The following is a 14,982-nucleotide window of genomic DNA, read 5'->3' as shown; positions in this document are numbered from 1 at the left end:
GACAGGCTTTCAGGAAGCCCCGTGTTCCAGGCAAGGTCACAAGGCCCAGAGAAGTGAACCAATTCACTTAAGGTCACACAGCTCTTTATAATAGTGCCAGACTAGAGCCGAAGCTCCAGGTCACCCTCAGAGCTGCCTCCAGAGGGCCTCCCCTAGCTATGGAGAAAGAGTCAGCAGTGTGGGAGGGAAGGTGAAAGCGATGTCAGGGAACACAAGAAAGCAGCTGGGTGGGGGAGTGGGGAAGAAGCGGGGTGTAGTCCCAGCAGCTCAGTCCTCTCCTCTTGCTCTGGGTTTTGGGAAAAACCAGGTTGGTCCTGGTTTGGCTGCCTGAGGGGGCTGGAGGGACCTCTTGGGCCCAGGTTCTCTGGCTGAAGCCGGCAGCTGCCCGGTTGCGGGTTTCACACATTTCCCAGAGCCTGGGCCGTCTCACTCTCTCCACTAAGGGGCAGCATCACCCCAGCGTTCCTCCGTCCTTGCCGCAGCCCAGCCGGGAAAGTTGGCCGAGGGCTTTGGTCAGCCCACAGCAGGGTATTGGTGGGGGGTGAGCTGCTCTCCAGGACACACCTGGTCTGTTCCTTCGGGATGCACACGCACCCTGCTCCATCTCTGTGGTGGCCAGGAAGGGGGGCAGGGTGGGGCAGAGAGAAGGGGACTCAAGAGGGTTGCCAGGCTCTCCTTCCCCGTGCCCCCCGCCCTGCGGCCAGGCCCTTGGAGGACAGGCTTGGGCTCTGCTGCCTGTGGAGCTCCATGGGCCAGTCCTGCCTGGTGGCTGGCTGCAAATGCAGAGTTAATTTTGGTGACACAATTGTTATTTCTCAGCTGATTTGATGCTCTGCGGAGCAGGCAGGCTCCTTGATGAGTTATCTCCCTTCCAAATTCTTTGTCTGATTGCCTTCCTCTGGAGGTCAGGAACAAGGGCAAACCCCTGCTCTCCAATTAGAACCAGTGGATGGGAAGGTCTGAGGGCGAAGACACGGGGCTGGGCTCTCCTGCCACACACGGGGACATCTTTATCCCTAGCCTGGGGCCGCCTGGAAGTCTCAGGGCAGCAGGTCCCTCTCGGGCCCAGGGGGTTGGGAGGGACGGGTCCTCTTGAGGGGCTGACAGCTATAGGAGTAAAGGGAAGAGGGAGGGACGCCCTCTGGGTCAGGCAGAGGGCTGAGGCTGAGTTGGGCCAACAGATGACCTCCTAAGGAACTGAGCTGGGGCATCCAGGTCAGGCCTCAGAAGAGCTGAGCTGAGCACGCGGAGGAGGAGGGTTGCAGTCTGCTGGGAGAGGAAGAAAGGTTGATACCATGGGGAAAGCCTGACTTCAACGCATGGAGCTCTTTGACCGCTGGGCAGAGACAGATTCTACAGGGCTTAGGGAGGGCCTGCCTGGCTGGGCTGCTCTGCTTAGGGCTGCCCGTGGCGTGGCCAGAGGCCCTGCTTGCCGCCTGGCCCACTGAGGATACAGGGGCAGTTACCAGAAAGTGCCCAGGGGCCTGGGCCTTAGCAGAGACCCAGCAGATGCAAAGGCTGGCTGGAGTGCCACAGGGCGCTGGTGCACTGGGTGCACAACTTCTGGCTCTGGATCCCACAGAAGGGCAGACGGGCAAACCCAAGGCAGGTGGGTGAGAAGCCCTTGGAGCTGTCCGAGGGCCCTATGCGGCTGGATGGTCTGCAGTCTCACTAAGAGCTCCCGTGGGGCGTCAGTAAAATGTCCAGCTCTGCGCTGCTGTAGGACCTGAATGGAGGAGGATGCCTTCCCTACCAAGGCCTTCAACCTCCTGTGGGCATCTTTTGGTTCATGCTCCTGCCTCATCCACGTGAGAAATGGGACCTCCCTTTCTGTTTGGCTGCACAGATGCCCGAGGCCACAGGACCACAGGGTGAGCTGAGACGTGGAGGATCATCCCAGCTGATGCCCTAGTCAGCAGGATGGTGGTTTTCTGATAGTTTTAGAGCTACAGACACTGTTCTGGAAATAGACTCTTATCCTGAAGCCCAAAACGTGACACAGATAAAGACAGAGCTGCTGCATTTAAGAAGGGGCCCATCCCCGCCCAGCAGCTCTCGGCGGCCCTGGACTGTCTGTTGCCTTGCTCTCAGGCCTCCAGCCTGGATGTTGAGACCGATACCTGAATCTGCCTTTTATGTTTTTCTTACTGGGAAAAGCTGAGTGAGATTTCATTGGGAGGGAGTGCAGAAGCTATTTGCAGAGTCGCTGACTTGCAAGGCCCCATTTTCACTCCCCAACTCAGAGGCCGACAAAGACAGATGAGGCCAATTGGGGGGATTTGCACCACTCTACAAGATCCTCCTTCTGCCCTGAGGGCGGATTAGCACGTGGTGGGCCTGGAGCAGCTGCTGACCACATCTGGCCCCAACTCCAAAGTGGTCTGGGCAGTCAGATCAGGGCTCCAAAGCCCGACCTCGCCTTCCAGCACCCCGGGAGAGAGGAAGGAAGCAACAACACTCACTCTGATTCAGGTGGGTGCAGACATCAGGGCTTCCCTGGCGGCTCAGCTGGTAAAGATCTACCTGCAATGAGGGAGACCTGGGTTCGATCCCTGGGTTGGGAAGATCCCCTAGAGAAGAGAACGGCTACCCACTCCAGTATTCTGGTTTGGAGAATTCTGGCCTGGGTCCAAACAGTTGGACACAACTGAGCGACTTTCACTTTCATGAGACATCAGAAACAAGCTTCCCTGGTAAAGAATCCACCTGCAATGCAGGAGACCCCGGTTCGATTCCTGGGTCGAGAAGATCCCCTGGAGACGGGATAGACTACCCGCTTCAGTATTCTTCAGCTTCCCTGGTGGAAAAGAATCCGCCTGCAATGTGGGAGACCTGGGATAGATCCCTGGGTTGGAAAGATCCCCTGGAGGAGGGCATGGCAACCCACTCCAGTATTCTTGCCTGGAGAATCCCCATGGACAGAGGAGCCTGGTGGGCTACAATCCATGGGGTCTCAAAGAGTCAGACACAACTGAGCGACTAAGCACAGACATTAGAAACACTCCTTGAAAAAGGACCAGTCCTCTATGTGGGCTCAGAGAACTTTGTAGAACACATAGCTCTGCCTTGGCAAGACTCCCTGGGGTCCTCTGGACCTTAGGCCATGTGGCATCAGAGGCAAAGTTAAGGCAGGGCTTCCTGCCCAAGATGGGGACTCCCTGTAGTGTCCATTGTCAATGGTCATCAACCCCTGGCTCATAGACCTAGTTTCAGAAAGCTCCTTACCTGCCCTCCCCGATCCACTGCTGGACAGTGGTAGGTGCTAAAAAGTTCTTTTCCTATTGAAGAGTGTGCCTCCTTTAATGCTTTGAACAAGACTGCCCATCTCTCCTGCAGTCCCCTGCTCCCTCGGGCACCCCAGGCCTATAAGACTTCATAAAGTCCCAGGTGCCCCCAGAGACAGCGAGGCAGTCCCAGAATTCAGGTTTGGCAAAGCATACACAGATAGGTCCAAAAAACCCTCCAAAGGGCCTGATGCAAACCCTGAGGTGCCAGGCTGTACCCCTCTGCAGCCATCAGCACCGAGTCTCCTAGCCGGCATGGATGGGGCTGAAGAGCTAGGCTTGGGTTGAGGCAAATGGGAGCAGGTAAAAAGAGGAGGACAAAAGCGTCCCCATCACCCTGCCCCCCCAAAAGGTAAAGGATGACAGATGGGGAAGTGGGGGAAGGGAGAGGAGGTGCACGGGGGAGGAAGGGGGTGCAGTGGTCCCCTTGGCCGCACACCCACAGCAGGAGGGCCTGGCCTGCTCCCTCTGCCTTGGCCCTGCTGCTGAAATTCCAGCTCTGAGCACAGCCCAGCTGGCTCGTTGCCAGTCATGTGCCAGCTCCAGGCTGGGCAGCGGGAAGTGGGGCACGCGGCGGGCATATGGACGAGAAGCCAGGAAGCGCAGAGCCAAGGGCTGGACGTCCACTTGGCCCAGAGACACAGAGCCTGGTGGGCGCAGCCAGCCTCGCCCTTTCTGCAGCACGGAGGTCACCGACCCCAGCCTTAATGAACACCCAGGAAGTGCCTGAGGGTAAGGTTTGGGGCTGGGTACCCATGGGACCAGAGAAATCACACAGTCCAGTCAGCCTAAGCCTATCCACTTTGACAAGCAAGTCAGTGGGCTTGCGAACTGGCCACAAGACGTCTGCAGCAAGGCAGCGTGTCTAGTGGTCAGGGCACAGGCTCTGAGCCAGGTGCCTGACTCTGAACATCAGCTGGGTGACCTCAAGGCAGGCTTAATCATCTCTCTGAGCCTCGCTTTCCTCCTCTGTAATGGTAGCGCCTGCTTCATCCTTATACCCTTCATCCGCGTGATGGCTCTGAGAGCCGGCGCAGGGGACGTGCTCAGCACACAGCCTGGCATGAGCCGGCTCCCAGCATGGCAACTTCAATGCTGAGAAAGTGCACGGGGTATCATCAGCACCAAGGGGCCCACATGGGCCCCAGCTCAGGAGTCCTTCCCTCCATTTATGATCCTCCAGTGGAAATACCCTCAGAACTCCCTTCCCACAAGTCACTCCCCATCACACAAGTCCTGAGCTGCAGGGCGGGGCAGGTGGTACAGTCATCTCCTGCTTCCCTCAGCCTGACCCCTCCTCTCTCTGAGGGCTTTGGCATGTGGGTCCATCCTTAAGACACATTTAACAAAGGTCATCTTCTGAGATCAAGAACAAACCAGATGGTTGGATTTTTTTTTTAATCAGGTCATATGGGGAAATTATAGACTTACACAGGCCACCTCTGCCATACTCCAAGGCTATTTAGAAAAGAACTTGGAGGGGTTGGCATCTACTTTGGGTAAGGAAGGCCCATCACAGAGGGGTAGGCCTCTAGGAAGCCAAAGAGAAAGTCAACACAGAGCGGGGAGTGAGACCCCGGCTGACCGCTGCCTCCGGGCTGTGTGGCCTTAGAGTGGTAGTTTAACTCCCTGGGCCGCAGTTGCCTTAACTGTGAAATGGGCCACGGCGCCTCCATCACAGGACTGGTGAGAGGCTTGAGTGAACATGAAGTGCTTGGCTTCCTGGTTTAGTGGTGGGTGCTGGACAAGCGGTTCAGAGCTGGGCATAAGCCATGGCAATGGGGGCCAATGCGGGGATGCGACCAGAACCCAGACAGGCTGTGGCCACCGTGCCCTCGACAGTCTTCCGTGTGATGTCTCCCATCCTAGGTGGCCACCTCTGCTCCCTTCTGCCTACCCAAAGCTTAGACTGCTGGCTGACCTGCCACCCGCTCCGTGAAGGCCGCTTCACGGACTGAACGTTGGTGTCTGGAGGGACTGCGGCTGAACGCCCAGGTGCCTTGGTTCTTGTTCCCCTGAAGCTAGTCTTGGAAACATTTCTGTTTCTCTCAGCCTCCCCAGCCCCAGTCAAGCTGTGCTGTCCTTGAGGGCGGGGCCCAGGTCCTCAGAAGTCCCCTGGGGAACTTCTGGCACTGACTTGCATTGTAGGGGCTTGAATGCACTCACACACAGGGAGTATTCGGACAGGTCTGGCACACAGCGAAGGCCATGGAAGCGTTTGCTCTGCCGATTACTATTATCTGGCCTCCCCCTCCTCCAACCGCGGCCCCAAGCTGGGGGGTGGGGAATGGAGCAAAGCAGAAACCAGGAAGAGGAGAGCTTTCCTCCTGCCCTCCTCGTCCCTCTCCTTCCCTCCCTCTCACCCCCTTCAACCTGCTTCTCCTTTGTGCTCTGACCACAGAGCCCGCCCCCTCGCCCTGTGAGCCATCTCTGGCTGCCATGCCCTTGCCCCGTGCCCCCCTGGATCCCCAAAGGCCGTTTCATCACGCCTCAGCTCCCTGCCCCGCCCCCTGCCCAACATGTGCGGAGCCCATGGCCTCCTGCCAAGGCCTGGGGCTGCCAGCAGAGGCCAAGAGACAGAAATCTCACCGCTCGGTAGGTTTTCTTCTGCCCAGCGTGCTTGGGGGCTTTGCCGGGCTCCGCTGAGCTCTCCACATGCATCGAGTAGATGATGTCAAAGAAATCTTCCACCACAGCGACCCGCTTCAGAGAGATGCCCTCCGGCTCCGACAGGCCATCTGCCCCCTGCGACAGGGTGGACAAGCTGTGTTAGTGTCAGGGATGACGGCGGGGTGAGAGCTGGGCCCTGCGGCCGGGCAGCAGGGCGGGGGCAGGCACGCTGCTGCTCGCTGACCCCCGCCAGGCCTTCCGAGGGTAGGTCTGGGGGGACCCGGGGGCGACAGGAGCCTGCTCAGAGGGCCACAGGGAGGGGGCAACCAGAGTCAAGGGTGGCTGCTGCTACGAAATCTACCAGAAACAATGGGCAGAGAGAAACAACAAGGAAAAATACAAATTAAAAACCCAAGAGCCTCCATGTTCACAATTTCAGACAGATTGTGCCAGACTCAGGCGGGGAGCTTTCGAATTGCACGCTGTGCCAAGACCATCCTGGAAGTCTCTGGGGAGGTGGGGAGGGGGGTGCTAAATAGATGCGTCCCCATCAGGAGCTCGCCAATTAGCAGTAACCTTTCACTGTGGTCCCGGGCTGGGGGCCCAGGGGAACGGCTCACATCACCTGGGTGACTCCTGCCTCACCCTGGCCTTTCAGAAAAGCTTTTCACCGCTGCCCGCCTCCCTACTCCAGCAGCTGAGCACCAGCAACAGCACCAGGGCTCTTTGTGTGTGGAGACACAGAAATAACACACACAAGGCCATGTGGAGGTGGCAGGCTGTGTGAGTGGGGTGGCCGTGGGGCCCCCCTGAGCCTCTTACTGGGCTGGCACGAGTGTTGTCAGCTGGCCCCAAAAAGGTGTGCCAGGATCTCAGGGGTACTGGGCTCTCTGCCACCCTCTCCGTAAGGGGAGACCTGGAGGGCTCTGGGGGGTGTCAAAGAGGAAGAGTAAGCAGAGGGGTGGGGAAAAAGGAGGCGGGCTTTTCTGTAAAAGTGCTTGGAACACAAATCTCCCAGAGGATTCTTCCCCAAAGGACCCCCCACTCAAGAATGTCAGCTCTTTGGAGGAGGGAGTGGAAGTGTGTGGGGCGGGGTTCTTCTGTCGGCTCACAGCTGTCTCCCTATCACCTAGAACGATGCCTGACACATAGTAGGCTCAATAAATAACTGCTGAATGACGGCCTGGTTATAGGCAGCTGCCAGGAGGGGTAGTTTAGCCACATGCTTCTTCAGTGTCAGTTGGGCCCCATCATTTAAGTGGCTGTGTGACTCTGAGCAGGTATCTTGCTTCTCTGAGCCTCGGGTCCTTTATCGAGAAAATGGGGAAAACAGAAGGCCCCTTCCCATGAGCTATGGAGAGGAGTAAATGAAATATGCATCCAACTCTTAGCATCAAGCCCAACCATGGGAACTCCTGGATAAATATTGTCATTAAGAAGTGTTTTGCCGACTGCCAAGTTTCCCCTAGCCAGGACGGGGCTGAACATCGCAACCAACCTGGGAGACTGTGAGGGTCAGGACCTGCCTGTGGGACGGTGGCTGGTAAGTGGAAGGGCTGGCTCAGGACGTTGGTCTTTGTCGTCAGAGGGGAATCGAGGCCACACTGAATGCGACGCTCACTCACAGCACATTCCAGCCAGTCAGGGTTTGCTTTTATCCTGCAACTTTCTCAACCTGCCCTGGTAGGATAGCGGGGCTGTCTCTTTGCCAGTGGCCCACTTGAGAGCAGATGGGAGAGGAAAGGCCTCTGGGGTGGAGGGACCAAACCCCAGGCCTAGTGGGCAGTGCCCATGAGTGATGGCGCTGGCTGGTGCCCTCACTGGCCTTGCACAGGCCTTCGAGCCAATGGCTTTCTCCCAAGTTAGCATCCATGGCAATGGGGACTTCTCAGCAAATATCTGGGGGGGTGTATGTGTGCCCACCTGTGTAGAAAGAGTTGCCTGCTGGTCCTGCTTGCCTGCTGGGAGATTGTAGGCAAACTCTTCAACTTCCCTGAGCTTCACTTATGAGGTATAAAATTCCATACTTTTCTCTTCTTAAACCCCCTCAGAAGTTACTGTTATCTCTTTCTTGAGGGTATCTGAAGTCCCCCTCTGAATTCCTGGGCTCATCAGTGATTAACTCATTTATTAGCTGACGTGTAACTACCAGCACTTTAGAGATCTTCAAATACTGCCATGGTAGAGCTGAATGGGACAAATATGAGAGATCAGTTATAACACACTTCTAACCAGAGGTTCATGTTGGCAAAAACAAACAACAGAACCTCTAAGAATGAAGGTATAACTGGGTTTCTATTTCTTGATCAGGATGGGTTCAGTTTATAAAAGGCCATTGATCTGAACACTTACAATTTGTATACTTTTCTGTGTGTCTGGGGCTTCCCTTGAGGCTCAGCTGTTAAAGAATCCGCCTGCAATGCAGGAGACCTGGGTTCGATCCCTGGGTTGGGAAGATCCCCTGGAGAAGGGAAAGGCTACCCACTCCAGTTTTCTGGCCTGGAGAATTCCATGGACTGTATAGTTCACGGGGTCACAGAGACTCAGACACGACTAAGCGACTTTCAGTTCCCTGTGTGCCTATTAATTTGTGTTTTGCTTTGTTAATTTATTTTTCTTAACACCAAAAGTGTCTGCTAATTTTAAAAGTTATATTTTTTAAAAGGTATAATGGGGTAGGTAGTTCTAAACTTTGATAATTTGAATCCAGAGGCATAATGATGGGTTTAGATGCCTACAAGTGAATAGACCTCTCTGGTCATAAAACTGCTTGAGGCCAGAACACAGACACTTATGGAAAAAGTTTACAAAATTGGATGAGAAGGAGTGGAGAAAGAAAACAATCTGATGAAAGATAATATTTTAGATTAGGTGGGATGGAAAAGTGTCCCCTAACCAACTTGGTGACCTTGCGCAGGTCACTTCTTGACCTCTTAAAACTCATTTTCCTCACACCTGTAAAATGAGCTTACAAAGTCCTAGTTGGATGTGGTTCCAAGGCTAAGTAAGAATATGTCAGGCATCTGCCACATACAGGCTTGAAACATTCATCTTTCCCCTTCAGACCCACCGAGCATGGACATTCTGTGTTTAGGGATCCATTCTCATCTCCTGTCCCTCTAATCCATTCAGGTTACAGAAGGGGTCCCCCAAGGTAATACCCACCAGCAGAAGAGATACAAAGTCTTATGCAAAATAACCTGCTAAGAATGTCACACAAACTTGGAATAAGCTTTCCTAAAGTCCAAGTATAATTAACTAACCCAGATTAAAAGCAAAACACACTCCCAGCGCCTGGCCTGCCTCTGTCCCAGTCCTCCACCTCCATTCACAGGCAGACGTGGGTAATCAACCTGGCCCAACGTGACCATAAAATTATCTCAGAGAAACTCTTCAGGGTTGCTCCCTCTTTAAAAATGGGTTATGAGGACCACTTCCCTGGTGGTCCAGCAGTTCCCATGCAGGGGATGTGGGTTCGATCCCTGGTCAGGGAACTAAGATCCTACCTGCTGTGGGTCAACTAAGCCCCTCAAGCAGCAAGGAGAGAAAGTCAGCATGCTGCAGCGAAGACCCAGCACAGCTTATAAAAAACAAAACAAAACACCAAGGGCTGTGCTCTTCCCTCCTGTTCAACCCTGAGTCCTGTAATCGGTCTATCTCAACTGCAGAGATGCACACAGGAAAGAAGAGGGCCCTTAGCAACCAGAATTCAAACCACACAGTGTCTGCAGAGCCACACCGTGAACTGTCCTCTGGTGAGCTGCGGCCACCTGGACACCATGCGTACTACACCCTGAGGGAGGAACATCAGGATATCTGTGTGGCCTTCAAGGAGAACCCTGGGAAGAGAACAAAGGGATCCCACGGCAGTCACGTGCTGCAGACAACTCTGCCATGCCCTACGTTCACAGAGGTAATAACCTTCATGCTAAATGCTGCAGGAGAGGCATGCTTTTCCTAGCTGAGAATCCAGACGCAGTACTACAAGGCAAAGGCTGCTAATTAAGGGATCGGACAGCACCTTCTCCTTAGCCTTGGGATGCCCCTGCCAACCGCCTCTGCTTAGTCCTCGAGTTAGCTTAGTCTGATCCATAGCCCTAAGCAACCTGGGCCCTGGGTTGACAAAGGAAGCTCACTTCATTTACAGGCTGGATAAACAGTGGGGCTGGATGGAGCTTCTTGACTATTCCCCGCTTCCTGGGAATGCCAACCAGGAGTGATGGCATGGAGCCCTGCAGCACCCCCTGGGAAAAGCCATGAAACACACATGGTCAGTTGTGCAGGACCAACCTCTGGGGCCTTCCTGCGTGGGGGAGAATATTGCCATGGTAACATACTACATCTTTTTGAAACAGCTAATTCCAAAACAGCCCATCAGACTTGGGCCAACAAAACCAGACATGGCAATAGCTTTTAAAAATTCAAGGAAGGGGGTTCCCTGGTGGCTTGGTGGTAAAGAATCTGCATGTCAATGCAGGAGACCTGGGTTCGATCCCTGATCCAGGAAGATCCCATATGCCTCAGAGCAACGAAGCCCGGGTGTCACAACGACTGAGCCAGTGCCCAGAGCCTAGGAGCTGCAACTACTGAAGCCCATGTGCCCTAGAGCCTGTGCTACACAAGAGAAGCCGATGCAGTGAGAAGCCTATGCACAACAACTAGAGAAAAGCCTGCAGGCACCAAAGACCCAGCACAGCCATAAATAAATGAATAAATTTTAAAAATTCAGGGAGGGGCTTTTCTGTTGGTCCAGTGGCTAAGACTCTGTGCTCTCACTGCAGCGGGCCAGGATTCAATCCCTGATTGGGGAGCTAAGATCCTGTATGACATGCAGCACAGTGCCCCGCTCCCCCCCCAAATACATAGAGCTGCAAACTTTCTTGGATATTACCATCTTCCTTAAAACCACCCTATTTGAGTTCTAAAGGCCAGATCGCGAGTCATTGAAGAAATCACCAAATGTCTACTTCAGTAAGGCTGGTATTTCAGAATATTTATAACAATGGTTGGGCTTCCCAGGCGGTGCTAGTGGTAAAGAACCCACCTGCCAATACAGGAGACTTAAGAGACTCGGGTTTGAGCCTCTTAAGTCTGGAGACTTTCAGAGACTCAGAAGAGGAGGACATGGCAACCCACTCCAGTATTCTTGTCTGCAGAATCCCTATGGACAGAGGAGCCTGGCGGGTTACAGTCCTTGGGGGTCACAAAGAGTCGGACAGACTGCAGCAACTTAGCATGCACGCATGTACAGGAATGGTTTGCAAAGTGTGGTCCCTAGGCATCACCTGAGAACGTGTTAGAAATGTGATTCTCAGGTCCCACCTCAGACCTACCAAATTTGACATGTTGAGGGTTTTAATAGGCCCCCAGATGATTCTAAGGCGGGACAGAGTTTGAGAACTGCTGATTAGAATGTCTCTGTGATTGAGACAGGGAGGTGGCTAGTAAGGCAACTGGCATTGGATAATGAATATAAATATTTTCTGTGCTGCTGGGCCTAATATGTTAATACTTTCTTCTCTAGTGAGTGCCCATTTTCCTAACGGTGGGGACAAAAGATTCTTATTGGGCAACTTGAGTATGAATTTGAAACACCTACCCAGAGACTTGCTGGGGATTATGGGTAGAAAGAGAAGGAGTGCCCAGCATCCTGACATTGGAGTTTTAAAGTCCTTCCTGGTGAAATTAATTCTTAAGCAGGTCATCCCTTGACCAGTCTTTTCTGGCTTCCTCAGTTTCCTCAAACAATCTGAATGCTCAATATAAGGAGGACTGCTGCGTCCAGGGCTGCAAACCTACAAGGAAGATGAGTATATCTTCCCAGGCCCCTGCCCGGGTAGCCTTATGGACTGTTGTGAGGAGTCATCCTCAGGTGAGCTCCTGAGTCTGATTGAATCTTGCCTGTCTCCTCACTAAGCCAATTAAATGGACTCCTCACCTTGATGGCAAGTAAGGTTCAATTGCTAAGGGATTGCAGTTCTGTCATCTCCACTGGAACTTCAAAGTCACTGGCTGGTAATAAGTTACATACCTATCAAGGTGGTACACCCTTTCAGGCCACCAGGGTGCCATCTAGTGCGCTACCACCACTATATTAGAGGCAGGTACCTTCCAGCAGCCAAGTGTCTATGATTAAGAGAATGTGGCTAAACAGTGGGGACATTTCTCAACTGGGTTCCTTCTTCAAGAGGAAGAAACCACAGAAACAGTCCGTAGGATGAGCCCTTTCGGTGCAGCTCTCAACAAAGAGCAAAAATCAACAAGATTGCCGTTACAGGATAAAGTCCACGAGGAGAATCCACCCCTAGTGAAACACATCTTTGGCGACCAGTTGTTTGGGAGCCCAGGACTTCAGGGGGTAGATTGTATGGGCAAGTGTGAGGATACTGCTCCATCCCACGTAGGCCAGCCAGGACAACAGGCAAAAGCTACAGCAAGTATTAGCTGCCTGCTCCTCCCAACTTAGAAGTGGGTAACAGAGGATGAGATGGTTGGATGCCATCACTGATTCAATGGACATGAGTTTGAGCAAGCTCTGAGAGATGGTGAAGGACAGGGAAGCCTGATGTGCTGCAGGCTATGGGGTTGCAAAAAGTCAGACACGACTGAGTGACTGAACAGCAACAACCTCCCAACTTCTGGAACTGTCCCTCTCATGCCCCAAACCACATTTTAATAAGTTCAGGCAGGACCAAGGTTTTGGAAATGGGGGTAACAGTTTTGGGGAGTTCCCACAAAAGTTCTCCTTTCCACAAAAAAAAAGTTCTCCTTTCAACTCCTGGTAGGGCTGAAAGAAGACCAAGGGGGAGGAGTCAGCTTCCTGCAAAGGGTCCTCTGAGAGAAACGGATAGGAGACGAAATTTTAAAAGCAAACTAAACTAAGAGAATGAAAAGAATAGGAAAGTAGAATGAAGACCTTCATCCAAATATCCAGAAATTTTCTCCTCAGAACCTCCCAGAGAAGCCAGTCATAGTTTATAAAAACGATCAGATGACTGACAGGGGCTACTGTTTTAGTGGGACAAGGACAGTATTTTAATTTCTTTCCTGTATGAATACTATCTACCTTCAGACTGGAAACCCAAACCAAAAAAACTCCAAGATAAAGATTCATGCCAGAATTTCAGGACCCATGGTTATACTGTAGCCAGAATTTCTGGACCCATGGTTGCACTAGCCCTGGACAGGACTGAGGGATGAGACCACCCCCCACCCCATAAATAAATAACACAAAAACAAGGCGTGGAAGACTCATTGTAGCACCTGCCTCTTCTCCATCCCGTGCACAATCTCCAACTGCTAGTGCGGAGCGGCCACCGCGGTGCACCTGCCATCTGGAGCAGGCCTCATATATTCCAAGACCTCCTTTCTGCTTCGCTGAACCTCCATCTTCTATCAAATCACGCCAGGGACCAAAAGGCACACCCCAGGCCACAGGGCAAGGTGCCTGGGATGGGGCCCCAAACAACAGCCATATCCTTCAGCTCTGAATATTTCTTTTTTTTTCCTTTTGTTAACTCTTGGGATGTCTGGAAAGTGAGGGGCGGGGGAGAGAGAAAGAGGGGAGCAGTGGTCCAAAGCGCTCCCCTCTTGGCCGCAGAGGAGCAATGACCCCGGTTTAAGGGATGGAGGGAGGAGGTAGCTGGGGCACTCTCAGGCCAGATAGAGTAGGGCCTGGGGGACAGGGATTCTGGCCTGGGGGTGCCAGGAGGGTGCAGGGGCTCCAAAAGTCAGAGGTCTGAGGACAATCCAGCCCGGACCCTGGGCCTCAGTTTCCTCCTGTGTAGAGGGGACACGGTATGTACAGTGCCTTTCGCCACCTCACAGGACGCTTATGGGAACCCAAAGGATGCACAAACAGCCCCTGCCCCGGGCAGAACTTCCATAAATGACCCGGTCACCACTACTATGGAGAGGCGCGCTCCAGGATTCTGGGGACCCGCCTCCCTCGGGCATTGCGGCCAAGGGCAGGGAATGGGGTCCCTGAGCGGGGGTTTCTAGGCGGAAGGGGGCGGTCCTGAGCCAAGCGGGGCCCCGCGGGTGGGTCCCTTCGGGGCTGCAGCGGGCCGCCCGGGCGCGCTAACAAGCGGGCCCCAGGTGCGGGCCCCACCCCGGGCTGGGGGGCGGGGGGAAGAGGAGGGGCTGGAGGGGGAGGGGAGAGGCCCGCGCTAATGACTGTTGACAGCGCGCGCTGGGGCTGGCCGGGCCGCGCGCGCCACTGACAGCTGCTGGGGCGGGGGGCGGGGGACGCGGGTGAGGCGGCTCGCGCTCCCCCCACGGCGCACGCGCGTGCGCCTCGGTGGGGAGGGGCCGGGAGGCGCGCGCGCGCCGGGCCCGGGTTCGGAAGGCCTGCTGGAGCGGTTCGCGCGGGCTCCTCGCGGGCAGGCAGGTAATGAGAGTAACCATGGCAACCCACCAGAGGAAGTGTATTCTGCAGGAGACGTTAATCCCCTCTCCCCGGAGCTGGGACAGCCTGACTTTCCATTCTCACACAGTAATTAGATACCAGCTGTCAGTGCAGGGGGGACGGCTCCGCGGCTGCAGCCCGGCTGGGGGGGCGCACAAAGGGGGTTGGGGGGGGAACGCGAGGAGAAGGGCATTAAAGACACAGGGACGCTTTCCGGCGGGTGGGCCGGGGCGGCGCGCCTCAGCCCGGTCTCCGGCCTCTAGGCGCGCGCCCGCTCACCTGGAGACCCCGCCCGCGCGGGACCCCGCCCACTGGACACGCACCTGCTGCGCGCGCGCGCCCGTCCGCCGGCCAGAGCGCTCCCCCTCTCCAGGCCCCGCCTCCCCACTCTCCGCGCACCTGCTCCGCTCTCCGCCCTCCTGGGACGCTGCCCACCTGTCCTTTGTGCGGGGCGGTACCATTCGATCTGGCCAGCTCTCCTTCAGGGAGCGCCCGCTATGTGCCAGGCGCCGTGCCAAGCCTGATCTGTGTAATCCTCCCAGACCCTCTGCGGTAGGCGCCTCTGCTGTTCCCCGCCCAGGGCGCAGCGGGGTGTGGCCATTTGCCCAGGGTCACTCAGACTTGAACCCCCATCCCGATGCCCATTGAACCACCAGACTACAGCGCCTCCCTCTCGCGTCC

General features: G+C 54.8%; 1 protein-coding gene across 2 annotated transcripts in view; it reads right to left on the bottom strand.

Annotated features, from left to right (window-relative positions):
* Window positions 1–14,982, bottom strand: part of NOL4L (nucleolar protein 4 like) — a 127,453-nt gene that overhangs the window by 71,206 nt on the left and 41,265 nt on the right. For both annotated transcript variants that reach the window (XM_086332422.1, XM_086332423.1), the window contains exon 2: window positions 5,874–6,029. In XM_086332422.1, the coding sequence (XP_086188548.1) occupies window positions 5,874–6,029 (156 nt within the window). The remainder of the gene's footprint in view (window positions 1–5,873; window positions 6,030–14,982) is intronic.

This window comes from Bos grunniens, chromosome 13 (assembly GCF_055505025.1).
Source record: "Bos grunniens cultivar Pamir isolate PY7600 chromosome 13, Bosgru_T2T1.0, whole genome shotgun sequence".
Taxonomy (NCBI): domain Eukaryota; kingdom Metazoa; phylum Chordata; class Mammalia; order Artiodactyla; family Bovidae; genus Bos; species Bos grunniens.
This window is presented reverse-complemented; position numbering and strand designations above follow the sequence as displayed.